This window comes from Grampus griseus, assembly GCF_964374135.1.
Source record: "Grampus griseus genome assembly, chromosome: 1".
Taxonomy (NCBI): Eukaryota; Metazoa; Chordata; class Mammalia; order Artiodactyla; family Delphinidae; genus Grampus; species Grampus griseus.
In genome coordinates this window covers 164,021,684-164,047,928 of record NC_139017.1, presented here as the reverse complement: position 1 = coordinate 164,047,928, position 26,245 = coordinate 164,021,684, and the positions used below count along the sequence as shown (strand labels likewise).

Genomic DNA, 26,245 nt, shown 5'->3' with positions numbered 1-26,245 from the left:
TGCTCAGATGGGAGACTGGGAGATGTGCCGCCTCCCACATCTACTCTTTTCTGTAAATGAGCCTCTGCTAAGACTTTGTTTCCAGTCACTGATCTGGCCCGTACCGCCTTGCTTCTGACTCCAGCTTCTCTCCGCTCCTGATTTCTTTCCCTTCCTCTTGCTGCCTCGACCCATGCCACCCCTTCCCCTACCAGCTCACCCCGAGAAGGGGCTGTCTCATGACTGGGGGACCTCAGGAGAGACGAGCAGGCAAGGACTTGACTGGGGGCTTCCAAGGGTAGGGCTGAGCCTCCACCCTTAGCCAGTGGCCTCGGCTGGGGAGGGTGGGCAGCTGCTCTGGGCTGGGCAGGGCTGAACGTGGAGGGTTCTGAGGGATTCCAGGCATTGGCCGGTCCCTGGGTGCCTTCCCCCCAAGCTCCCAGCGCCCTCTGCTCACATGCCTCTACACAGTGGGTGCTCACTCTTTCGTGGAGTGGCTCCTAACAGCTCATCATCACGTTGAGCCCAACCGCGGCTCCCATTCATCCTGATTCTGCCCCTGGAGACTTCGAGTACGATACCACCTCCCTCAACGGAGACCTGATACCTCTATTACTATGGCCTGCATTTCTCAGCAGCCACCCTGCTGCCGACCAAGAAAGTTCACCATCGGCTAACGGTGCTAGTGGTGGGAGTACAGAGGGGATGCCAGGTACCAGGGATAAGAGAATACCACAGATACAGAGACTCACAAGGACCCTCTGCTACAGCCAGATGCTATCCACAAGCCATCACTGATCTCCAGGCCTGCAGGCTGGGTGGTATCATCCCACTTCCTGGAGGAGGCAGCTGAGGCCCACAGAGATCAGACCTTGCCCAAGGTCTCCGAGCCAGGCAAGCTGGCTCAGAATCTGCTCTCTGCACCAAGGGCTTATGGCTCACAAGGGCTTCCCAGCCATCACCACCTTGAGACTCTTGGGGTCACTGACCCGGTTCACAGACGACACAACTGAGGCCAAAAGGGAGCCATGATTGTTCAGAGCCACAAAGTCCAAGACCAGGGGCATGGACCCATCCACATCCACTCCCAGCAGGAAGGACTCAGCAGGAATCTGGCCAGGGCAGGTGCCAGCTGGGAGGTGAGTAACTTGGGCCTGATCACCAGGTTCAGGAACCCGAGGCAGGGTGGAGGAGGTGTGGCCCTGAGAGGCCTACAGGGAAACTCTTCCAGGGCCACCGGGCCCAGCTCTGAGCCTTTCCCAAGTGGCCAGGTACTGGAGTGGGCCCAGGAACTGGACAGATGGGGAGCCAGGCCTGGGTGGCCCTCACTGGCGCTGCCCTGGTACAGCCACACCCCATTCTCAGCCTCCTGCCTCAGGCCCACTTAGCCCTGGAACTGGAATTGAAGGCTGCCTCTGGGAAGACTGGGGCCTCCCTGCACCTGAGACAGTGTGACGCCCTGGTCAGGTTCTCAACATCCCCAGGGCTGGATTCTCTCCTCCCTGGAACTAGTGACCCTTTGGTTCAGGATCCCATGAGACAATAAATGTGAGAGGGTTTTCTAAACTGTAAAGGGCCACAGTTACAAAGAGAAGGACACGGCAGCTCTCAATACACCAGGCATGAGCATGCCGTGAGTGGGCCAGTCCACACAAGAGCTCTGCTCAGAGCTCAGGAAGCAGCCAGTCCAGCGATGACCAGCTGCTTCTTTGTTTCACTCATTCATTCAGGGAACACAGGCCTCAGGCCCACTGTGGCAGCTGCCCCTCCAGTTTCCCCAGTCTGAATCTGCAAACTCTAGGTCATTCAGCAGCAGAAGCAATGAAACACAAACTTTCTTTGATGCTAAAGTGCACGGATCAGGGCTCCCTGCACAGAATATGTGCTCAATAAATATTTGCAGAATCAAATTTGCATTCCTGATCTCAAGATGTGGGTCCTGGGGTCAGAGTGTCTGGGCTCTATGTGACTTAAGTCACATGCTAAGACTCAAAGAACGTTTCCAAGGAGGGGATCTGGCCTTGCAGCCCGAGCAGCCCCTACTTCTGATGGCTCCCTCCCTCCGCCACTGGCAGAGGAAGCTGGGGTGGAGTAGAGCAAACCTGGCCCAACCTCCACCCGCAAACACACACACACCACACACACACCACACCACACACACCACACACACCACACACACACACACACACACCACACACACCACACACACACACACCACACCACACACACCACACATACCACACACACACACACATCACACACACACAAACACACCACACACACCACACACACACACATCACACACCACACCACACCATACACACCACACACATCACACACACCACACATACCACACACACACACCACACACACACATCACACACACCACACACACATACACACCACACCACACACACCACACATACCACACCACACACACACACACCCCACACACACCACACCACACACACACCACACACACCACACATGCCACACACACACACCACACACACACACCACACACACCACACCACACACACCACACCACACCACACACACCACACACACACACACCACACCACACACACCACACACACCACACAGACACACACACACACACCACACAGACACACACACACACAACACACACCCATCCTTTTCCTTTCCTTAAAGGTTGCAAATCCATACTCCCCCAGCCGGCCCCCAGTGGGCAGTCATCCCTTGGGGTACAGGGAGCCAAGGGCAGGTCAGGTTGGTTCAGTCATCTCCTCTTCCCAGAATGGCTTCCTACAGCCCGGGCTAAGCACAGGCACACAGTCGGGCGGGGGTGTGGAGCGGAGGACTGCCGTCCGCCACAGCTCCCAGGATCCAGTGCCATCTGTCTGACCTTGGCGACCGCCCTTCCCCCGCTGGGCCCTCCTCCCCGACCCAGGGGGCTGAGTGGCTCCGGCACTTACGTCTGGGCTCCCGGGGTCCATCCACGGTCACCTTGATGGCTCGGTGGTAGGTGGCCACTTGTGTGGGGTTGGTGAACACGGTGATGGTCAGTGTGAAACTCTTCCCTGGGGGAGTGAGGAATAAAGAAGAGGTTGGCACCTGGAGCTATTCACAACACCCTGAAGCCCTCATCTTCCAGAAGGAGCAGGTCTCTCTACTTTGAACCTGGGCAGAAGATAGGGTTCTGGGTAAAATTCAAGCTGCTGGGGTTGGCATTCAAGGCCCCAGGAGGTCTGGCACCAACTTTACCACATTCCCCTGCCCCACGCTCTGGCCACCCTGGCTTGCTTCCTCCCTGCTTCTTGGCCTTTGTTTGTGCTGTTCCTTCTACCTAGAGACCCTTGCGATTTGGGGGTGGGGAGCTCAGATGAGTACATATTTTTTTTTCATGAAAATAATTAGTGATCTTTATAGAAGACTTTGAGAACACAGAACATATAAAAAAGAAGAAAAAAGAATCACCCACAGTTCCACTAGCCAGAGATAAACACTATTAACATTTATTTGGGTGTTCTTTCCTGCAACCCTTTTTGGGCGAGTGTGTGTTTTTACATAGTTGCAATGACACTAAAATAAGTATTTCCGTACCCTCTTTTTTGTTCACTTAACATCACATCATAAGCACTTATGTCATTAAAAATTCTTCGTAAACTTCATTTTTAATGGCTGCAAAACATTTCAACTCATGGAAGCCTCACCTTTGACTTATCCACCTCCTTACTCTTGGGTGTTACCTTGCTGCTAATTTCTTATTGGCGTGTGCAGCTGGGGCTGAAAAAGGACTGATTTGGGAACTGCAGACATTTCATTTGTAGACACAACTGTTATTTCCAGAGCTCTGTTCTATTTTTAGATAGACATTTGGCTCCCAAGTCTCCATTCAAAATTCCTGAGACGGGAGAAAACTTTTAAAATCACCATTTTTGTTTTACCATTTAAAATAAAACGAAAATGGCCTTCTGTTTATAAAAATCTTTGCCTACATCTCTGCTTACTTCCTTAGAATAGATTCCAAGAAGCGGTGAGTGATTTCATCGCGTCAGAGGGTTGGGAGGGATTCAGGGGCATTAATCTCTCCGGTGAGATGACTCTCTGGAGAGGATCGTCGTGATTGGTGTGGGCCCGAGTCTACGGTGATGCTGTCAGCATCTTCGTGACCTCATCTATCAAGGTGGAAAGATCTCTTAAACACTCTTGACTTTGTCGCCTTTGTTCTATCACTAGTGAGACTGAAATTTTTTATATGTTTATCATCTATCCTAATCCAACACAAATCATTGCTTCATGGGCTTTCATACTTTTCTATTAAGGTTTCAATGCCTTAAGGAAAAATCACTCTATCAAGCTTGTTAACACTCTCCTGTCCTGTCTGTGGCAGTCGGTTTCCCACTCCACTGGCCTTTACGTTTCGCTTTCTGACACAAGCTGATTTGCATTTTCAGTTCTACCTCTTGCTGGTGATTTCTCCTGTCATTTTGTGTTTAGAAAGGTTACCTTCAATAAACACCATCCTCTCTACCTTCCACGTTGAATTCTTTGATTCTTCTGGGGGTTTACTGGTTGGGTTTTTCTTCAAAGTGCACCCCAATTTTCCCAGCACCTTTACTGAAGTGAGAGTCCTCTCTCCTGCCCTGTTCTCTACCAGCATCAAAGTCTCCATGCGTGTGAGGCTGGGGAGGGGTGTGGGGGGAGCTTCGCTGATCCTCAAGTCAGATTGGCCTCCTCCTGCCCTGCCCCCGAGCACCCCTGTCTCTGGTCCCCAGTTACAGGCCCGGGGACTCCCCGAGGGCAGGGGCTGATGGCCCTGTGCACCTGTGTCCCCCCAGGGCTGTCCCCGTCCTCCCAACACATCTCCAGGGCAGGCAGGCCTGATTCCATAGTCCCACTTCACAAGTAGGAGACGAAAGCTCGGGGGGGCGGCGGGGTGTGAGAAACGGTAGCTTAGCATGGCTGGAACTTGTTGATCGGTGATGGAGGGAAAACTCCAGCCTCAGAAAGAGGACAACCCAGAACAAAAGAAAACCAGCCAGGCTCCCGGGGCCACACCCAGGAACCCAAGGGCTTCTGAGACTGGGGGGATGTAAGGGGGTAGGGGGACAGAAGGGGTTTAAATTGAGGTGTGACTCAAACTGGGGAAGAGTGGGGCCTCTCTGGAGGGATTTGCCAGAGCTGCCAGCTGGAGGCAGGGGTGGAAATGCAACCCACTCCCGACCTGGAGCTCTGGGCCAGACACCCACCTGGCCCTCACTCAGACCACAGGGGCGCTTTCCATGCTTTCTGGAAACAGGAAGTGCAAAGGCCTCCCGCTCCAGGCCCCACCCCTCCTGGGACCCTCCTTCCCCCCTACTGCTTCCCCTCACTCTGAGGTCTTCTCCCTCCTGGATCCTTCCCCCAACCAGTCAGGCCCTCTCCAGGGGTCCCTGGGCCTCTGACCCTTCCGTCACCTCCTTGGTACCGCAGGGTGCCAAGCCGCTGGGTAGTTGAGGTTGACAGCCCAGGGCTGGATGGGCCCCTGTGCCCTGCACTTGCCAGCTCCCTGGAGTGCTCTATTTCTCACCTTCCTTCCTTCAGGTCATCACTGAAAAGTCCCCTTTCCAGTGAGGCCCTCCCTGGTCACTTTATCTAAAGGAGGCTTTTTTTTTTTTTTTTTTTTTTAAGGAGGCATTTTTAACTTGGCATCCCTCTTAGAATTGAGCGGGCTCAGAAACTGGGACAGGAAAAGAAAAAAATGACAACTGTATTGTCCCTAGCCTCTAGCTGAAATTTAGCATCTCTCTTAAGTATGAACGTAGGCAACAAACCACAGAGGCATTACAGCGGTCCCTGTGACCTTGTCACCAACAGACGTCACACATATTTACATATCACATTACAGACGTTGCAGATTTCTTTAAATATCTTTCATGCTCGTCACAACTTCAAAGTCACGGTCGTCATCAAACCCGTTGCTAGATCTTGTTATTTAACAAGCTAACAAGGCAGCACATTTATCACAATTTTTAAAAACGTTTTGCTATGTTTTAATATAATTGGTTTTCATTGCCATCCTTTGTATTTTATTTCATTCTTTAAAAGCACAATTCTGAGACTGTCAAAGGGGTCCATGGGGTAATGAAAGGTTAAGAAGCTCACTCTGAAGCGTCACAGACCTTCCCACTCCCACTCAATCTGCTTGAGTTTCCCCCTAATGCTTATTACTTCTAATAATCTACCTACTTATTTATTTTATTTTGTCTCCCTTTACTAGATTATAAGCTCCCTGGGGGCCAGAACTTTTGTCTTGTTCACTGCTATGTCCCCTAGGACAGCATCTGGCATATAGTAGGTGCTCAATAAATGTTTGTTAAATGAATTAAGGGCACAGGTTACTGCTCCCATTTTACAGATTAGAAAACTGAGACTCACAGAGGGGCAATGAGTTGACCAGGTCACACAGTATCCAGGCAGAGTGCCCAGGAAGGTTAGAATGTACTGGAGCCTGCCCCTTCGCACCGACCCTAAGCACCTACTCCTGGGGAGTGAGGAGCCCCCACCAGGCAGCAAACCACAGGCTTGCCCTGAGGTCACCAGCCCACCTTAACAGCTTCCTCCCAGTTTCCAGGCCTGACACCACCCCTCCCAGGTACCCACAGAGACCAGGGAGGGAGGAAGGGAGGGGCTGGCACTTGGGAGCAGGAGTGGGAGGGAGGGGCACATGTCAGGTGCCACAAGAGGCAGGGGCCCCACGAACCACAGGTGGGGAAAGCTGTCTCCCTGAGCGCCCATCACCTCTCTCTCCACCTGGCGGCAAACCCATCCGCCCACCTCTCCACTCTCTTAGAGCAGGAAGCTGAGAGGACAAAGGAGGTGGACAACTGTGCAGGAACCCCGGGCAAACTCTCAATCAGCTGGGAGCCCAGGAATTGCAAATCAAGGTGCTCCCACCGGCCCTGGTAGGAGGCGGAGAAGTCCCGTCTGGAAATAGTTGCTCCTTGGGGCTGAGAGTGGCCGTAGGCGTCCCCGCAGGACCTGGGTCCCTGGATGGAGCAGCAGACACAGCGGGGTCTAGCAGTGTGCCCTTGGGCAAGTCCCTGTCTCTCTTTGCCTGGGTTCCTGTGGGACAAGCTCCACTCACTGGGGTCTCATGGACAGCGGGAGGGGACATCTCTGGGGGCCTCTGGATTTGTTCAGTGTCGACCAGGAAGCCATCCACTCCTCCCCCACCAGTGGTCCCCCTAAGCCTGCACCTACACGTTGGCTCCCAAATCTGTCTCCACACACTACGGTTTCTTTTTCACCAGGTCATGACAGTTCAGGAAGTCATGTTGTTTTCATCTTTACCTAGGCCAGTGGCCCCCTCCTAGACAGCATTTTGGGGATGTGTGCTGCGTGGTCCTCAAGAGGTGGGATGTGGAAGGCAGGGGGGGATGCAAATGTCTAGCACTGCACAGGGCAATCAACTATTCACTCTTCCCGTGTGGGAAAAACTTGCTTATGTAGATTCTCTGAGCCATGAGCCTAACTCAGTTTTAGATAAAACAAGGAAAAAGTTTTTACACTCTTTTGATATGTACTGAATTTTCTGGGAGGGAAGACAATTCTTTTTTTTTTTAAATTTTGCTCAGAATTTTGCCAAGAATTGCTCACAGCTTCAGCGAATCATGTCATTGACGGCAGTGCCACGTTCAGACTGAGTCATGTACACCTGGCCTGTCGGGTCGGCCGCAGGGGTCACGGGGCTTCAGCTAGAGGTGCAAACACCCATCCACCTCACAGTGTCTGTCATCTCGCCCCAACATTTACATATTCAAATAGATACATCATTATAAGTTACTTTTCCTTTTTCTCTCCATTATAGCTATGGAATTATATAGATTTTGAATATGCACACAGGTGGACAGATTAAGTTATCTTGCACGTTTCAATTGTAGGATGGTAGAGGGCGTGCTGCAAAAATTTGGTGTAAGAAGGGGCACTGCGGCCGGCAGGGCGGGGACCTTGGCCCTAATCACTGCAGGAGAGTGACTTGGTTTCCTTCCCTTCCTTCTCTTGGTTTACACCTTCAGGCTTATCGTGAGAGCTCTGGGGTGGTATCGTGCGTACGCCTTTACGGAAAGCTACCTTCTTGGAATTAAGACAGATTCAAGGAGTAAAATGCAAGGAAACAAGCAGGAGTTTCCATCTGGTTTCTTAGCTCTGGCAGAAGTCAGAGAGCCAGGGAAAGGCTCTGAGTCCAAAACCCCAGCCTGTCCTGCCTCCTAAAGTGGCCCAGACTGTCTGTGTCAACCACCGACCTGTTCCTCAGAGGGAATTTCCCAGTGGGCAGGAGGGGCACGGCAGATGCGGAGCTGCATGCCACAGGACCCCTGTGTCCTCCTGTCTCACTGCCAGCCGCCTCCACTTCTCCCACTCGACACTTCACACTTTCTGGGTTTCCCCCACCCCCGCCCAAACCACACCATAATCAGAAAATCAGTGACTGTCACCATTCAAAGGGACTGCAAAGATCTCCTCCAGTCCCAGGCATTTGAAGTAACAAAATCTCTGACCTGTATCCAGCTCTCAGCATGTGCCAACTGATATGCTAGTACCCGTCTCCTTGATGCTCACAAAAATCCCACGAGGTAGGTAACATTATCACCCCCATGTTACAGACGATGAAACAGAGACACAGAGAGGTTAAGCCATTTGCCCAATATCATCCAGCAAGTCACTGGCAGAGCTGGAACTGAAATCCAGGTCGGCTGGTTGTAGAGCCCAGGCTGTTGAAGACCATGAGCCTCCAAGGTCTGAAAGTCCCGTCAAGTTCCAAGGGCATCGGAGCGCCCACTCAGGCCTCTTCTGCCTCCCAGGACCACTGAGACTGGCAAGAGAATGGCTGTGAGGATGCCTCATAGACCCAGCCTCCTGCATCTCCCAGAGCCATGACCCCAGCCTCAGCCTTGCCTGCTCCAGGAACACGCTGCTACACAATGCTTTGGAAACCTATCTCCCTCCCGGTGGGCCTTGCAGGGTGGGTGCGGGTCTGTGGGTATAAATACCACAAAGAAATCGTTTTCAGCAGCAGAAGGGCCAGGCAGGGTCTCAGTCACACAGAATCACCGTCTCTTCGCTTTCCGGAGTTCACCTCCCAGAAGAGGGTGTAGGTGCTTCACTGGGCTCCCAAGACCGACCTCCCCTTCTGCTGCAGCTGTAGGGGGCCTCCCTCGCCACCGCCATCTGGGCCTGCGGACCTGGCCACCACCCCGCCGTCCAACTGCATCCAAGCAAGCTACCACCAGCCAGCGGCGAGCGACTCTCCACTCAGGGCTGGGGCTGGGATTAAGTTGCAAAAGGCTTGAGAGATTGGGGATGACAAAAGGGGCTTGAAGACTAATTAGGAGCAGCAATGAAAGCTTAATTCATAAAAGCAAACATTTTCCATCCATCAACCTGCAACCAGTTAAGGGCAACGTCTGAAAGAAATCTGGGCGTGGGGAAGGGAGCCAACAGGAACAGGAAATGTTTGAAAGAATGTAAACTATTTCAGTTTCATAAAAAGTAACAAGTAAACAGTTATTACATGCAAATAATGCCCTGGTTTTAATTAATGCTGAAAAGTCAAAATATGTTTGACATTTGTATGTATACACCGAGCGGCTGGAGAGGAAAAAATGGTGCCCAGATGCCCTTTTCCGAGCAGGACTGGCGGCTCAGAGGGAACTAAAACCTTAAGCAGGTCTTGTTTATTGGTGATGAAAAGTACCATTCTGCCTCTGCCTCTGTCGCAACTGGAAGCAGAGGGAACCTAGCTCACTTTCTTAAGCGGGAGGGGCCGGCTGGTGCTTGGGAAGGACACTCCCCCCTTTTCAGCAGGCTGGTCTTAAAGGGCCAGCGAGCCCTCAAGTCTCCATTTCACCCCGGCAGGGGTTCTAGAACTTCTCCACCCAGAAGTGATGACGGGTTTCAGGTCCCAGCAGCCTCCCACTCAACAGCCCCTGGCAGCAGCCACAGCGGCGTCTGGTCCCGCCTTCCTTCGTATTGCCTGAGGAAGATCAGACAGGCAGGGTGGCACACCAGCCATGATTCTAGGGTGGGAGACGGCAGCCTTCAAGCTATGCTTTCCAACATTCAGCATCCTGCACTGCATTCGTTTCTTTTCTAAACCACCTTAAGGCTCGAAGAACTGGTGAAACTGTGGCTTCAGGAGACCGCAGCTGGGGAGAGGCAGCCTCAAAGTGTGGGGGAGATTCCACCCCAGTGGGGAGACTGGCTGGGGCGCTGGGGACCTAAAGACCAAGGATTTGTCTAAATCAGCCTCGAAGCATCCTGCCAAAAAAGACTGACGAGGCCCCATTCTGAAGACAGTGATAGTCTACTATCTTCTCCCAGCACCTTTGTGAGACAAGGGTGCTTAACCGGGAAAGAGGGGAGGTGTGGAAGACTTCACAAGTTAGTAAACCCCAGAAATGGGAAGAAAGTTGTGTCTTTTCCGGCAAAAGACCCTAACGTTCTTCACATCCTCAAAAGGGTCTGTAACACCCTAAGGGGTTCCAAACCGCTGTTTTCGACAGAGCTGGCCCTGAAGACCTGTTTCTGGGGCTGCCCCAGGGACCCCAAGACCTCGCTCTCAGCTTCCTTCTCCCCGCCTTTGCCATTGCCAAAGTTGGGCTGGCGCGGTCTCCCTCCCGCTCACCTCGCCCACTGCGGCCCACGAAGCGAAGGTCGTTGAACCTGGCCACCTGGTTCTTCATGACGGCTGAGGCGTTGCGCAGCTCAGCGGAGTAGTTCTCATCGTTGCCGGCCATCACGGTCACCACCGTTCCATCTGGCACGTCCCCCAGAGCCACCACCTGAGGGCATGGGGGCAGGGGGACAGCTTAGGAAGGTAGAGGAGGCCAAGGAAAGAAGGGGAGGAGCTGGGCGGGCAGCTCCCCTAGGTCCCAGGCGCACTGCAGATTTTTCAAATGCGGGTTGGAGAAGAGGTTAAAAACAAGAGCGACCTGCCCCCCAATACAACAAAAATCAAAGGACAAAATCTCTACCTTCCACACCCAAATCCTAGATCAACTGGCTAAGTCACGTCCTGAACAATTTATCCTTTCAATGAAATTTAATCTAAGCGAAAGCAGTGAATGAGCGCAGGCAGTATGTTGTGGGGTGCAGTTCCTCTCTTCCCTTCGGCTTGAGCAAAAGAGGAATCAACACGCTCCTAGCAACCAAGTCTCTAAATGAAAATAATATCATCAATAATAACGGGACTGCTCCCCACATTCAATTAATGCCAGAGCCCTTTGGGGTACAAAATGTGGCCCTGAAATGCAGCCCAGGCCCAGTTTATCTGCCTCTGCAGAGCCTGAATTCGTTATGCAGGGAAAATGCAAAATGCAAAACAAACTGGTGTTTTCAGAGGGGTTTGTCCAGAAACCCCCTTTAAAGTGAGAGAGGGGCTTTTGATAGCAGGAGGATGCACCTGCTGGGAATTGCAGGATGGGGGTGGAGATGCCCCCCTAATACAGTCTCCCCCACGCCCCCATCCCAAGGAGCATGGGGAGGCAGATGCCTTTTGAAAAGGAAGCAGACTGCAAAGGCAGTCACAGCCATTTAAACGTGGCCACCGCGTGCAGGGACTAGGGATCCAGATGGTAAAAATTTCAAGGAGAAAATGTTTGGGGTCTGATTAAAAAGGCCAGATTTCCTGTCAACATCCTGTCTTCTTTTAATTTCAAAGATTCCTTTTAAGCTCCAAGTGACAGTAAAACCTCCGATCTGAGGATTAAAGTCACACGGGCTTCCCCCTCCCCCTTCTCCCCGGGAGATTTTCCCCACTGGTATTTTAAGATGTCACCCGGGAGACCTCAAAGAGCCACTCATCCCTTTTTCCAATTTGGAGTCGTCTTAATGGGACCAAGGGCGGCCTCAGCTGCCAGGAGCCGCTGTTTCCAGCCACCTCAGGCACCCGCCACCCCCAGCCGCTGGCCCTTCCTGCCTTGCCCTTTCTCACGGCAGCTGTGAGAGGTTTAGGGGAAAACCAAGGCGTTTTCGTTTCATCTCGCTGCCCCCTTAAAAAAATGAAAATGAAACAGTCGCCTACTCCCCAGCAAAGAGAAAAAGCTCCTCTGAATGACTGGGGGTTGCCAGGGGTGGGAGCGCCCCCAGTCTCTGCCTGACATTCGGGATCCCGGCCGCAACCGTTTAGGGTTCGTTTAGGCCCCCGATCCCGGCCTAGAGCCTCCCGGTGTAAAATTTCAGAAGCCGGGAGTTGACGGTGTGAGCAGGAAGTGTTTCTGAAGCAGTGCAGAAGGAGGGGTGCTGCTCCTCTGAGAGGAGGGTAGGCCCTCTCCACCCTCCGCACCCCGCCTCCGGTGTCCTCGCCCTGGTCCCGGGGCTCCTCTGCCCCGCTGCCTGCAGGGCTGTGTCCGAGGGATCCGGGCTGGGGAAGAGCGAAGCCCCATCCGCCCGTTTCCGAATCAACATCTCTCCGCAGGGCTCCCCAAGGGTGGAGGGGCCAAATCCTCTAAAAGTCGTCCGTGTCGGGTGCATCCAAGAAGGAACGCCGAAGTCCCCGGCCGGAGCGCGCAAAGAGACCGCAAGCGCCCGTGGCTCGGCTGCTGGGCTCTAGCCGCGGGGTCGCGGGCACGTCCCCGCCCCTCCCTTTCTGGGGCCCTGGCTCCAGCAGCTGAGACGCCCGAAGGCGCAGGGCCGGTGTCCTCCCGCCCAGGGCCCCGCACTCACCTTGAAGGCGACGGGCAGCGTCTTGTTACAGCGCCAGTGCGAGGGCAGCACGGAGCAGAGGAAGTTGGGGCTGTCGGTGCGCACGAGTTCGCCCGCGTGGTCCGCCAGCACGTCCACCATCGAGCGCACCTCGGGTCGGGCGCGCCCGCCGGGCCCCACGGCCGCCTGCGCGCCCAGCGCGCCGCTGTTCTCGCCCATCTTGCCGCCGCCGCCGCCGCCGCAGGGGAAGGCCGTGGAGGGAGGTGTGAAGCGGCGGCTGGTGCTCGGGTCTACAGGAATACGCATAACAGCGGCCGTCAGGGCACCGGGCGGGCGGCGGCGGCGCGGCTCCCCCGGGGGTGGCTGGCGCGGGCGCCTCCTCGGCAGCAGCTGCCGCGAGAATCGGGAAAGCAGAAGCAGCCGGGCCGAGGCCTCAGGGCGCAGGGGGCGGCGCCCGGGGACGCCTCCCCTGGGCCAGCCAGCCGCGAGGCCTCGCTGCCCCGACGGCCGCGCAGCCTGTCCGCTAGTCCCGCATTCTGGGCGAGCGGCCCGCGTGTGGCCGCCCTCGCGGCGATCCCGGTTGCCTTGAGCGCGGCGGGGCCCGCGCGGGCTGTGCAGCCACCGCCGCCGCCGCCTCCCGCCCCCGCAGCCCGCTAGCGGCCTCCCCACCGACTCCGCAGCCGCAGCCCCAGAGCAAATCCTCGAGAATCAAGTGGCGGTGCCGAAACCGCCCGCGAGGGGTTAGTACCCCGGGGCCCGAGGGGGCGGGGCCGGCCCGAGCGACGCGTCGTGCAGCCAATCGGAGCCCCCATCGCGGGCACCTCGGCAGCGCTCGCGGGGGAGGAACGGGGACCGCAGAAGGCCGCCCAACGGGGAGGGGCGGAAGGCTCCGCCCCGCCGAGGACGCCTGGGGTTGGGGGGCCCCCAGCGCGACGACCCGGGGCTCCTTGAGAGTTCTGAGGAGCCGGAGCCGAGGCTAAGAATTTGTTTAAAACGTCTAGTCCCTACAGAGGCTCATTTGCCGCCGCCTCCTGACCCGGGGGCTGCAGCTGCTCTTCTGTCGCCCTTCCCGGCCGCCCGCAGCCAGGCCTCCCCACTCCAGCTGCTTTCGGCCTGTGAAGCTTGCACTCTCAGCTGGGGGCCGTGGGGGCCTCAAGGCCGGTGACATCCAGCGGGGAGCTGCCCCAAAGTGGCTTCTCACTGCCCCTACCTGTCCCGCAAATTATTTTGACCCAAGAACCTCCACCGCATACGAGATTACGCGCGAGCCAGAGGCCTCTGCAGCTCCCAGCTCTGCGCGACTTTTCTCCCGGCCCCGGTGGCCCCGGTGCCAACCTGGGGACAGAGGGAAGGGTGTCCCTTATGCGCCCTCATCGGCTTGGGGGCGAGTAACCCCATTTCTCTCCGCTCTCCCCTCAAAATAACTTTCAGCATCGCGCAGGCCTGTGTCGTTCTTCGTTGTGGCGGCCTGAGGGTCTTCGAAAAACGCGGTGGGGCCTGAAAAACGCGAGTGTTTACTCCCGCCCCCCGCCGACCCCGCGCGCATGTAAACACTGTCCTGCATCGTGGAAGAGGACGCGAGTCCCTGGTGAGAGGAAAACTGTGCAGATAACGCAGGAATGGCTGCAAAGCTAAGGGCCCCTTCTTCCAAAGGAGGGAATTTTCATCCACCATGTGGATGCAAACTGGCTCCCGCGGGTCCACGCCCACCTCTGCCCGGGCGGTGCGCTTGGGCCACGCGGGCAGGGACCAAAAACAGCTCTGCCGAGGTACTGCTCTCCGGCCCTGGGTCCTCGCTCCCACTCCTGGCCGCGTGGCCCAACCATTCCCCGGCGGCAAGCAGGCAAACAATCCCTTTCCCGCCTCCTAGGCCGGGCGAGCGGGCGTAGGGACAGGCTACATCGAGGAGGGGAACTGGAAAGATCAAGCCGCCATGCACACTGGATTATCGCCACAGATGCGCTCCCTGGAGTCTGGGGAACGAACGCGTGCAGAGCCTCCCCGCCGTTTTGCAGATCGGGTTGGATATTCGTTGTTTCCGGCACTCGACAGGTGCAAAACGACCGATTCCAAGCCTCGGGAGCAAAGAAGCATAGGATCTGAAGGTGGCTGCAAGATCTCGCCCTGGATCTGACCCCGGCCCATCGCGTGCCATTTCGTCGTTACCAAACGAAATCAAGCCCTGCGTCCGCTCCAGGGTGGACCGGCTCTGGCCCAACCTCGACCACCTGGAGAGCTGATCCCCACCCCTGTCGGAGCCTCACATCAGTCCCTCGGGCCATTTAGAGAACAGGGACGACGAAGGTCCATCACTGGACCTTTTTATAGAGCCTACACGTCGGAGTTGCAGATCGCCGGGGCTCAGGCCCGCTCGCTCACGTGAGCACAGACACTAGCCGCAGAACTAGAAGAAAGTGAGGAATCGGGACCTTGGCGCATCCAATCTCTGGGAGCTTCCTGCCAGGTAGGGCCCGGGGTCAGGGAGGACGGGCGACGCCGCACTGCCCTGGGGCGGCCAGGACCCGCTGCCTCTGAGGTTCGTAAATCCGGTTTGTCGAATGGTTTTGGTTTGCAGCCATGCCCTTCCTTGTCTCTCCGCCTGATTTCTCCCTCTCATCCTACGGCTGGTTTACAAATGGGTTTCCTGAGAATAGGACTCCTGTGGATCTTGGCACCTGGCATAGGACCCGTCATGGCTCCAGCCCTAAGGAAGGCGCTCGCTGCCAGTGGGCGCCAGAACCAGGGAACCTGGGTTGTAGACGTCGGAGGTCGCCGGGGCCGCCGGGGGAGGAGCAGTTCCGAGATCCACCGCTAGTTGACGCCTGCACTCTGCCAGCCGCGGAGATGCCCCGACAGGCTCTGCGCACAGATGTGCGCCAGCTGCGGTCCCGCGTTCAGGCGCTGCCGGCCGCCTCCTGCAAGCTGCCCCTTCTGGACAGACCTCCCGCCCTATTCCTCACTATCTGTGCGCTACGTATCGGACAAACCAGTGGCCTTGTGGTAGACCAGAGGCTGCCCTCTCCGCCCCCAATGGACAAGGACGCTCTCTGCCTTCGCATCTCGGACACCGGAGGGCTCCTGCGCCCTCCGACCCGCTGCAGAACGTTCCCTCTGGCAGAAACGCACTGTACTTTCCTGTCCTGTTCCGGAGCGCCGGGGTTGAGGAGCGCTCACAGAGGAACAGACCAGCTCTTGCCCAATTTCAACCTCAGGCAAACCTGCTTTGTCCCCACCCCAGACTGACAGACCTAGGGTCGCACCTCTCTCTCTCCTTCTCTTCCCACCCCCTCTCTCCCCGTTTTTCGAAGGACAGTTACAGTTGGAAAGCTCCCAGTCCCCAAGCTGGGACACCCAGTTACCCTGTCCCTTCCCCATCTTATGTGGACAGTCATCTCCTCTCCTTCTTCTCTGGGACCGATGGACAAACAGCCCACCTAAGGGAACGCCAAGTTGTCCACAGCAGGGGGAGGAAGCCAGGAGGTCTGGACCTACCTTGGCCCAGAGCTGGGTAAACACGGACACAACCTGGAGCCTGCAGAGTCTGGGTTCTGGGAGCCACTCCTCCCGCCAAGTGTCCTCCACCCCTGGAAGGGGATCCATGGGGTCAGAATGACCCTGTGTCGGGCACCCTCCTCCTGCTGCAGGAGAAGGTCTAGGAGTGCGCTCCTAGCGCACTCCCGGTAGTGAGGTGCCTGCACGTCTCTCCCCTCCCACCAGAGAGAGCGCTTCTGAGGGCAGGTCTGATTCCTAGGGAGTCCCAGTGCTTGGGGAGGGGTGAGGACCCCCCAGCCGTGCCAGATAGTGGATGTATATGCTCTGGAAAACCTAAGAGGTCCATTGGCTGTGGAAGGAGCTTTGGTCTGAGGTTCCACTGCCTGAGTTCTTCCACCACCTACTGTGATCTAGGGAAAATTGCTTAAAACCTCTCTGAGCTTCATCTGTTTCATCTGTATAGTGGGGGTAATAACAGTGGCCTCCTCATAGAATTGTGTGTAAAGTGCTTAGCACAGGCCTGGCACATAGGTGGTGCTCCATCCATTCTAGCTGGCACTGTTGTTTATACTAAAAAAATAAGTCCTGATCACCCCTTGTCCAGGACCTTTGGCAAGTCCCTTCCCCTCTCTGGGCCTCACGTTTCCCATTTGTGAAATACCCAGTTCCCAAATTCAAAGCTTCCCCAGACTCGGAACCTAGTCCTTGGCAATCCTGTCCCCCTTGGTTCTCCTGGGGGCGGCCTGGGGGAGCTAAGGAATGTCCAGCCAGAGACAGCTTGCAGGAGGGTTTTCCAGCAACCATCACAGGGCTGCCGGTGCCTGGACCTTGAGGACTCACCTTCCCCTGGGCTCTCAGACCCTCACTCTGGAAACCCACTCGCCTCATCCCCTACCTCCCCACAGACACTTTCCCAAGTAGAAACTGACCTCAGCCAGCACTGTCAGCCCTCACGCCCTCCCCAGGAGGCGGCTGTTCCCTTTATCCTGAGTCTCATGGGAGCCCCAGTCCAGAGAATAGACAGAGGACAGTCATGCAGAAGCTGATGGTTTCTCCCAGCCCGACCTGCACACCCACTCCAGAGAGACCCATGGTGAAAGCTGTTTCTTTCCTAGTGCCCTGGAACCCAAGGTGGAACATTCCTGTCCCTCACTGAGCCTCAGTTTCCTCTTCTGTGAATGGAGGTCATTCTAATCGCTCCATTTCACAATCTGGCGGGGAGGGGCATTGTGTTTCACCATATGAAAAATACCATCGATTGTTCCATGTGAAAGAAAAAGAAAGAGAATGCTGCTGTTTAAACTAGGACTTGTCTGCATCCTTATTTCAGATATATATTTATACATATGTAAGTTTTATTATATATGCTACCTATATATCATATATTAAAACATACATATATAATTAGTGAGAAAGGGTCATGAAAAACAGTAATACGGTTGAGGGGTTGCTGCCTCCGGAGTTGGGCGCCTTCACCCCCGAGAATCCATCTCTGAGGCTGTCCCTCCTGGGCAGCCTCTCAGGAAGGCTCCTGCTGATGGGGCTGGAGGAGGAGGACAAGTGGCTTCTCAAATTGCAGGGTTTTTTTTTTTTTTTTCTCTTTTGGAAAGGGCCAGACTCAGGGGCGGGAGAGGGAGCTGGGGAGAGCATGGTGAGTAGGACACAGCTACAGCCTCTGCCGTGAACTGGCTGTAACTTTTGCCCAGGGTCTGCACCTCTCTGAGCCTTGGTCCCCTGGACGATAGAGTAGGAAGAGAAGTAACAGCCATGTTGGCTGAGGTGTTATCACGTCCAGGCACTGTGTTTGGGCTTTAAGTGCGTCTTTCGATCCTCATGTGTACATGGTAGGTGTTACGCCCATTTAAATGAAAAGAAACATGGCTCAAGGTTTTCTGGGCTAAGGAGGACAAGCACCAGATTAAAAGCTCAATCTGACTCAAAATTCGGGGAGGAGGCACCTCAAATGGTTATATACGTTCCTCCTCCCTCCTCCCACCAGTGGTTAAATGAAGAAATGGGAAGAGCCCAGTGTACAGATATTGAAAGAGCTCAGTACGGTTAGCTGTGATGATGGTAGGGGAGCTAGAGGCAATACGATTTGTTAAACAACGGTGGACTTGGAAATCAGCAGACCCTTCAGACTCCGGGAAGCGGGTGCAGGGGTTGTCCGCTCCCACAGCCTGCTCTCTTTTCACCTCGGAACCGACTCTCCTGGGAGGAGGCTGACTCAGCTGTAGTCCCCAGTATACAGATAGGATCACTGAGGTCCAGAACGGTGAGAGACTTGACCTGAGTCACCAAAGAAGAAGGGAGACTTGGACGGAGCTCCTGCAAGGCCAGGGGGCAGCACCACAGCAGGGCGGCCTGACTTCCGCCCACCCTGCTGGAGCCCGCAGACGGAGCCGCGAGCCAGGACTGCAGGGCATCCCTCCAGCGCCCCCTCCCGGCCAGGTGCGACCCATCGCTCCAGGGGAAGTGCCCCGTCTGGCTGCAGGCCTCACTTTCACCAACCTTCTAGGCTTTGGGCCGGCTCCCGGCAGTACCCCAGATGATTTTCACTGTGACCCCGGGTTGGAGCCTCAGGAGGTGCCGGCTCCCCTCTTGTCCCTGCAGCCGCGGAGCCCCCCACTCCCACTCCCACCCTGCTGTAGCTCCACTGGGAGAGGGTGCCCAGTTTTGGGAATGCGAGAGGGAGGACGAAGGATAGAGGGGTGGTCTCAGCACAAGTGTGGCCAGGGGAGGGGAGGCGGCCCCAGCAGTAGCCAGGGAAGTGGATTCTGGTTTGGCTCCCACCACTGGGTCTGGCCTTCCTACCACCCTCACCGTTCCTCACTTTGGTCATCTATAAAACGGAAATAATTCTGGCGGAGCGCTGTGGTCTATGACTAACAATTGCCCTAATTGCTTGGACTCCTGCTGTGTGCTGGGAGTGCTACCCCAATTACCACTAACCCTCATGAGGCTTCCGCAGGGTAGAGATTTTGTTTTCTCCACTTTACAGGTGGGAAAATTGAGGCTCAGAGAGTAAAGAGCTTCTTCCCTTTGGGCCTCAGAACCTGAGAGGTTCAAACAAGAAAGTCTCGAGGGCTCTTCTTCTTCTTTTTTTTTTTTTTGCGGGATCGTAGTTCCCCCACCAGGGATTGAACCTGGGGCCACAGCTGAGTCCTAGCCACTGGACCACCAGGGAAGTCCCTTGAGGGCCCTTCTTTTAACATGACTCCTTGACACAGAGCAGGGCTCTGTCTCTGCTCTGCTGGCTGGTCACAGTGCATCCATCCACAACTGGGTGGGTGCCAAGCTCCTTGCTGGCAGAGCCGTCAAAACAGAGGACTCCTCTGCTGGGGGGCAGGGAAGAGCAGGAGAATGGGGAGAGGGGCCTGGGTATCCTGGAGCCCAAGGGGGCTTCAGGGAAGGGCGTGGCCTTTCCCCAGGCCCTGGACGGAGCTCTCCGCTCTGGCAGTTAAGGAAAGGGCTCTTCTGAGTGGCTGTTGCCTCTTGCATCCCCTATAGTAGAGGAAAGACAGGAGGGCTTTCAGGTTCAAAATGCCTCCAAACCTTAATCAGGTGGCAAGAATAGGAGTCCAAGAGATTGGTAGTCCAAAAACCAATGTTCGAATAGGGTTGGAACCACAGGGTTAGAACGCTAAGCTTTATTAATCATTACTGACAACAGTTAAAGTTCATCTAACCTCACAGTATTTTTATGGGAGAGGTACAGTTATCACCCCCATTTTACAGGTGAGAAAACCGAAGACAGAGAGGTTAAGTAATTTGCCCAAGGACACACAGCTGGGAAACTGTGGCGCTAGGATTCCAACCAGGCAGCGTGGCCCCGGAGCCCACGTTCCTGACCACCACACTCTTGTTCTCATGGACCAGAATCAGTTGCTTGAAGTTACAGTCATGGACTAGAACTAGAATCCTGGCATGAGAACTGTGGGCAGGATTCAGAATTTTATAATGTCAGACTCCACAGGGCTCTGAGGTATCATATCCAAATCTCCTATTTATCGAATGGTGGAACCAAGGCCGAGGGAGGGGAAGGGTCTCACTCAAGGTCGCAGCTTTGGCCAGGGGCAGAGTCTGGAACCCCCTCTCACCGCCTCCCACTGACTGTGCTCCAGGGTGCCTTTCTCTCCATGCCACCTCCCCCCATGCCTGCCCACCCAGTGCCTCCAGGGCCCAGCCAGTCCCATTAGGGATTTTCCATCGCCCCAAATAGGTCCTAATGACTATCAGTCCTTGTGAAGCCTTAATTAATCTCAGAGGCCGATGGCTCTGAGGAGACTGGGGGCTTTGGCCTTACGCAGATGAAGATTACGGCTCCATTTCATGTGGTAGTAGGGGAACGCCTCAGACATTCCTGACAGCAATAAAAGCCACATGGCTTTCCAGCGTCGCCCTTGGAAAAGAAAAAAAGCGCAGCCCTTTGCGGAAAGAAATCAACTATGTGCTGTATGCATGGCATGAGATAAAAACGGGGCAGAATGAGGTGGAGAACAGTTGGTCTTTTATGTGGCCTCCAATGGCCACCGAGAGTGGCAGGGCCCAGCGGTCGTGATCCCAGCTGCAACCCCGGGGGAGAGGGGTAGCCCTCCGCGCGGTGGTAGAAGCCACAGTGGCAGGGCCTCAGTCCCTCAACCTGAACTGAGTTTGAGCCGCCCCAGATGTCCCACAGGCAGGGCCAGCTTCCTGGGCCCGTGACCCATGCAGTCGCACAAAAGGGCCTTGCAATTGGATTCATGCTCTGCCGTCACTGCCTTGACATGCTTAATACTTTTTGAAGAAGGGGCATGCATTTTCATTTTACACCAGGCCCCTCAAATGATATGACTGGTCCTGCCCACAGGTCACCCCATCAGCCCATTGCCTCATGTCCCCTGGCCCCTTCCATGGGCCCAGGCCTGGGGAGAGTGTTTTGTGAGCAGCTATATTGTCTGAGGTGAACTTTAAAGCAACCTCGTGAATTGGGCAGATGTGGAAACTGAGGCTCAAAGAGGCTTCCATGCGGCAAGGAAGCCTAGATTTGGAGTCAGTTCCCTCTCCCACTCCCCATTCTGAACCACTCCCCATTCTGCAGTCTTTCATGTTCGTCATGCCCAGTGGGGATGGTGATGCCCACGGTCAGGCTTTTTTATTTCCAAATAACAGAAGGGATAATTGAGGCCTGACAAGTGAAGGTACTCATGGTCATACCCAGTCAGTGGGGAATGGGTCCCTCGGTCCTGGACTGGGCAACAGTGGACCTGGGCCCGGACCCACAGGGCTGAGGGGGAGGGGTGTCCCAGTTTTATAGTTGTTTGTTGCACTTGTACATTTTTAACTCTTCTGTGTGGGTCATTGCCTTGAGTCTGGCCTTGGATGTAGAGGGAGTCCTGGCCCCCCTCCCCCACTCTCCGTCCTAAACATCTAGAAGTCCTTCTTTGTGACTTCACTCTTTCATGCTCCAGTTTTCCTCTGCTACCCTCATTGGCTGGGGAAGCAGCTGTGCCTTATACCTTGATAAACTCAAAGGGCTTCCAATCCTCTATGAATCATAGAAAGTTGGGGCTGAATGGAGCCTAAAGGTGGTCATGACTTATGACCTGGCTGCTGGCCCCTGGGGAGCCGTCCCCTTATTCCTTGCTGGGTAACCTCACGCAAGCCCCTTCCCTCTCTGGGCCTCAGACACCCCATCAGGGAGAGAAATGTATTAGCCCACACTTGATCCCCAGGAGGACTGTCCATCTTCAATGTTCTAGCATTCCATGTTAATCTATGACTGGGGAAACTGAGGCCCAGGCAAGGTCATAGACTTGCTCAAGGTCACACAGGATGCTCACTGGCAGCCGGACCCAACTCTGAGGCTCCTGCCTGATAACCTAGCTTTTCTCTGCACAAACCTTTGGAGGGACCAACTCTGGTCTTGTCCTCCACAGGTCACCATGGCCTGTCAGGCATCTTAAGTGCCCAGGTCTGGAAGCCTCAGCTAAGGGTCCTCTTTAGGAAAAAATGTGCCTGGTGATGGTAATGTCCTTTTTTTCCCACTCACGTTTAGGTTGTGTCATTGTTTCCATAATAAAGGCCTCTATTCCAGGTGTTATAATTTGGCTAGAAAATGGGGAGGAAGGGTCAAACTCTAGGACCCAAGGGGCAGGTGAGGGATAGAGCGCTGGAAAGCCAGGAGAAGAAAGATCTTACTGGACCCAAGGCACACAGGGTACGTGTGCACACACACACACACACACACACACACACACCCCTCTTCTCATGGGCACACTCACACGCAACACACAGGCTCATGCGCACACTCTCACACACACTCACTCGCAGCTCACACTCACACATCTATGTGGACAAGTCCTCATGGAGGCCAACACTGCTACGTCACAGCCACACATGTAAACAGTTAAGTGTATGTGTGTGCAAAGACGCTCACAAGGAGACACATCTGTCTGTGTCAACACTCACAGACTCATTAATGTAGGCGCAGATAGGCCTCCATAGGCACACGTCAAGTGCGTGTAGACACAGACCATCCTGTGGACAGAGCTACATGCAAGCTTTGAGGCAGGTGTGGAGTGAGGCTTAGAGCTTGAGTTTGTTCTCTAGCTCAGCTCTGGGAGGAGTTGAACCCTGGCTGTGGGAGTTTCTGCTTCTTCTTAGTTCAGGGGCATTGACTCTCTAGGTGGTTTGTGAGCCCAGGGCTTTCAGACGCTTGCCCAGTATCTGACTGTTAACCTCCTTCCCTCCCAAATGCTCCATGGACGTGAGGGGAGCCTGCCCTCTTGGTCCAGAAAAAGGTGGCTGTTATATGAGGGTTGCAGGGAGGGTCCCTGAGGCAGACTGGGCTGGAGGGCAGAGCATGAGCCTGGGGCCCCAAAGCCCTGGGAGGCCCCGGACATGACACATCACCTTCCTGAGCTTCAGCCACCTCACCTGTAAAACGGGGCAATTACTGCTTCTCAAAGGGTGTCGTGAAGGGGCTTCCGGCTCACATGGGAGCTCAGAGACAGCAGCTGCCACAGCCTGGCCACTCCTGCAGGGTGCGTCACCCTGAGCCCCCTCTTTTAGGGCCTAGGTGACACCCCCAGGGACCTCAGCCCGGGGAAGAGTATTGAAGCCATGTCATTTGATGAACTGTTAAAGCAACTGGGAACTTTGTCCTGGGGAAGAGCAAGCCTGGGGCTGAGAGCTCTGCTTTCAGATCTCTGAAGAGCCCATGTGTGGCAGGGGACCATACGAGTGCTGGGGATGGAACTATGGCCAGTGGCTTTTGGGCTCCATATGAGGAAAAGAAGCAGAGACAGAATGAGACATTCCTCTAGAGGTAGAGAGCTCCCCGTCATGGGAGGTATTCAAGTTGAGGCCAGGATATTGTAGAGGGAATTTAAATGTTGGATGGGGCTGGAGGCTGGACCAGGTACCAGTGTCTAGCCTAGGTTTGGCTCATAGTAAACATTTATTGAACAAATGATAGAGTGAAACCAAAGTTCCATTTGTGACCTGACAGTCTGTGATGCAGCGTCTACCAGCTCTGAGTTCTCACCCTGGCATCTTTACCTGCTAGTGTGTGACCTTGGGCCTCCTCAAGCCTCAGTCTCCTCATCTGTAAAATGGGGAGAATTGACCACCTTCCATGATCTTCCCTCCAAATAAATTTTAGTAGTTCAATAGCTCACATCTTTTATTGCTGCCTTTCAGTTCATTCCAAAATGACTGCTCTTATAAATAGAAAATGACACTGAAGGCAGAAAGCATACAGACAAGCAAGATGATGGTCAACACAGGAGAGTGGATCCCCTGCCCCGCCGTGGCAGGGACAGGGAGAAGGAGGGATGTGACTGGGAAGGGGACACTGGTGGGAGCCCTAAGGTCCACTTAGTGGGTTTTTTTTTTTAACATCTTTACTGGAGTATAATTGCTTCACAGTGTTGTGTTAGTTTCTGCAGTACAACAAAGCGAATCAGCCATATGCATACATATATCCCCATATCCCCTCCCTCTTGCGTCTCCCTCCCACCCTCCCTGTCCCACCCCTCTAGGTGGTCGCAAAGCACCGAGCTGATCTCCCTGTGGCACGCAGCTGCTTCCCACTAGCTGTCTGTTTTACATTTGGCAGTGTATATATGTCAATACTGTCCTCTCACTTCGTCCCAGCTTACCCTTACCCCTCCCTGTGCCCTCAGGTCCATTCTCTACATCTGTGTCTTTGTTCCTGTCCTGCCCCTAGGTTCATCAGAACCATTTATTTTTAGATTCCATATATATGTGTTAGCATACGGTATTTGTTTTTCTCTATCTGACTTACTTCACTCTGTATGACAGACTCTAGGTCCATCCACCTTACTTAGTGGGGTTTTTTAAAAGCTAGGTGGTGGGTTTATGGATGTCTGTTTTATTATTATCATTTAAACAATATTTATATACACTCCCTATTACTATATTTTACAATAAAATATTTTAGGAGAAAAGCAAAAGGTAAAAAAGCCCTCCCTCCCCGAAAAAGCCCTCCCTCCCCGAAACCTCTGAAAAAATGATTGACAAAAATGCTGAAATTTGCATAGAGTTGCAAAACTGCCCATGGGGCATCAAAGTTGGAGAGTGTGTATTCTTGGCCAAATCACTGTTTCAACCAGATTGTCCTGTCCACCAGCTCACTCAGCTGAACCATCTGGTGGCCTTGAAGCCATCCTCACCATGGCAGCCCCCCATGTGGAGCATTTTGGGGTACCCAGCCCCTGCTGAGCATGCTCCCTACTGAGCTCCTTAAATCTTACCAACAGCTTTCTAGGTACATGTCATGGGGCCTGCTTTACAGACGAGGGACTGAAGTTCATTGAGTGAGTCTCCTGGACCCAGCTAGGAAGGGGCAGAGCTGGGATTTGAATCAAGATCTTTTGATGCTGAAATTGTGCCCTGCTGTATGCAGCAGCCCCACCCCAGGGGCCAGGCCCTTCAATATAATAACTAATGATATCCACACTTCACATGTATTATTTCATTTATCCTCACAGCCACCTTATGTGTTAAGTACCCTTATTATTAGTTCCATTATAGCACTAGGAAAACTGAGGCACAGAAAGGTTAATAAGTTGCCCCGGTTCACACCTCAGATAAATGTCAGAGGTGAGCTTTGAACCTAGGCAGCCTGTGCTGCCCTGCCAGGCCCATGGGGAGCACAGACGCCATGGACACAAGACAGAGCTGTGGCCTGGGGTCCACAGATGACCCCCAGGAACCAAAGGCCAGCAGGAATGGATGGCTGGGGTTGGGACATGCAGCAGGTGACACCAGCCCTATGCAATGAGCTGTGTCCGTCCCTCTTCGCCTAGCGGGCCTGTGGCCCTTGGGGAGGTGCTGAGGATGTGGGCAGAACCAAACAGAGGCTAGAGCAAGCTGGGTCACAGGCTCAGACACTGGGCACTCTTTGTCATTTGCTGTTGGCATAAGTTTGTCCCTGGCAAGAAGGTGATGTTCATCACCTGTGCATCTCTGGGTGCCCCTGAGTGACTTCTGGAATGGGATCATAAAGTGTGCTCAGACCCTGGGTGGGGGCTGCACCCTCTTACTGCCCCATCTCTGAACCTCAGTCAGATCAGGGGTGGGCTTGATGCTCTGAAAGTCCTTAGCTCACAGAGGCCTGGTCCCATCCTAGGAGCGCAGGGGGAAATGTTCCCAGTCCTATCCTCGGGGAGCACTGCACTTGATGGGGGAAGAGCTGGGATGGAAAGGAAAAGGGGAAATAAGCAAAGGAAGGAGGAGGCTCTAGCTAGATTCATTCAGTCAACAAACATTTTTTGAGCACGTACTATGTGCCAGGGGTTATTTTAGGTGCTGAGGACACAGCAATGGACACGATAGCTTAGACTCCAGCAGGGAAGGCACAAGATAAACAAGGAGGCAAATACATAAACACGAAGATAGACAGTGGGTGGTCACTAATTCCTTAGACAGGCGGGTCAGTGAAGGTCTCTCGGACAAGGTGGCATCTGCGCCGAGACCTGAAGGTTGAGGAGACTCAGGTGGAGGAAAGGAGAGGGGAGCTGGTGGGAGGGCCCACAGCACGGCAGGAAGCAGCTTCTCCCACCTGCCTTCTCCCACCTCCTCTGCACCAGGCACGTCC

At 54.5% G+C, this 26,245-nt stretch overlaps 1 protein-coding gene across 1 annotated transcript in view; it reads right to left on the bottom strand.

Annotated features, from left to right (window-relative positions):
* Nucleotides 1-26,245, bottom strand: part of RUNX3 (RUNX family transcription factor 3) — a gene marked incomplete at both ends in the record, with an annotated part of 60,494 nt that overhangs the window by 13,623 nt on the left and 20,626 nt on the right. Inside the window, 3 exons of the mRNA XM_082668787.1 lie at nt 2,937-3,041; nt 10,631-10,787; nt 12,670-12,938. Coding sequence (XP_082524913.1) covers nt 2,937-3,041; nt 10,631-10,787; nt 12,670-12,938 — 531 coding nt within the window. The remainder of the gene's footprint in view (nt 1-2,936; nt 3,042-10,630; nt 10,788-12,669; nt 12,939-26,245) is intronic.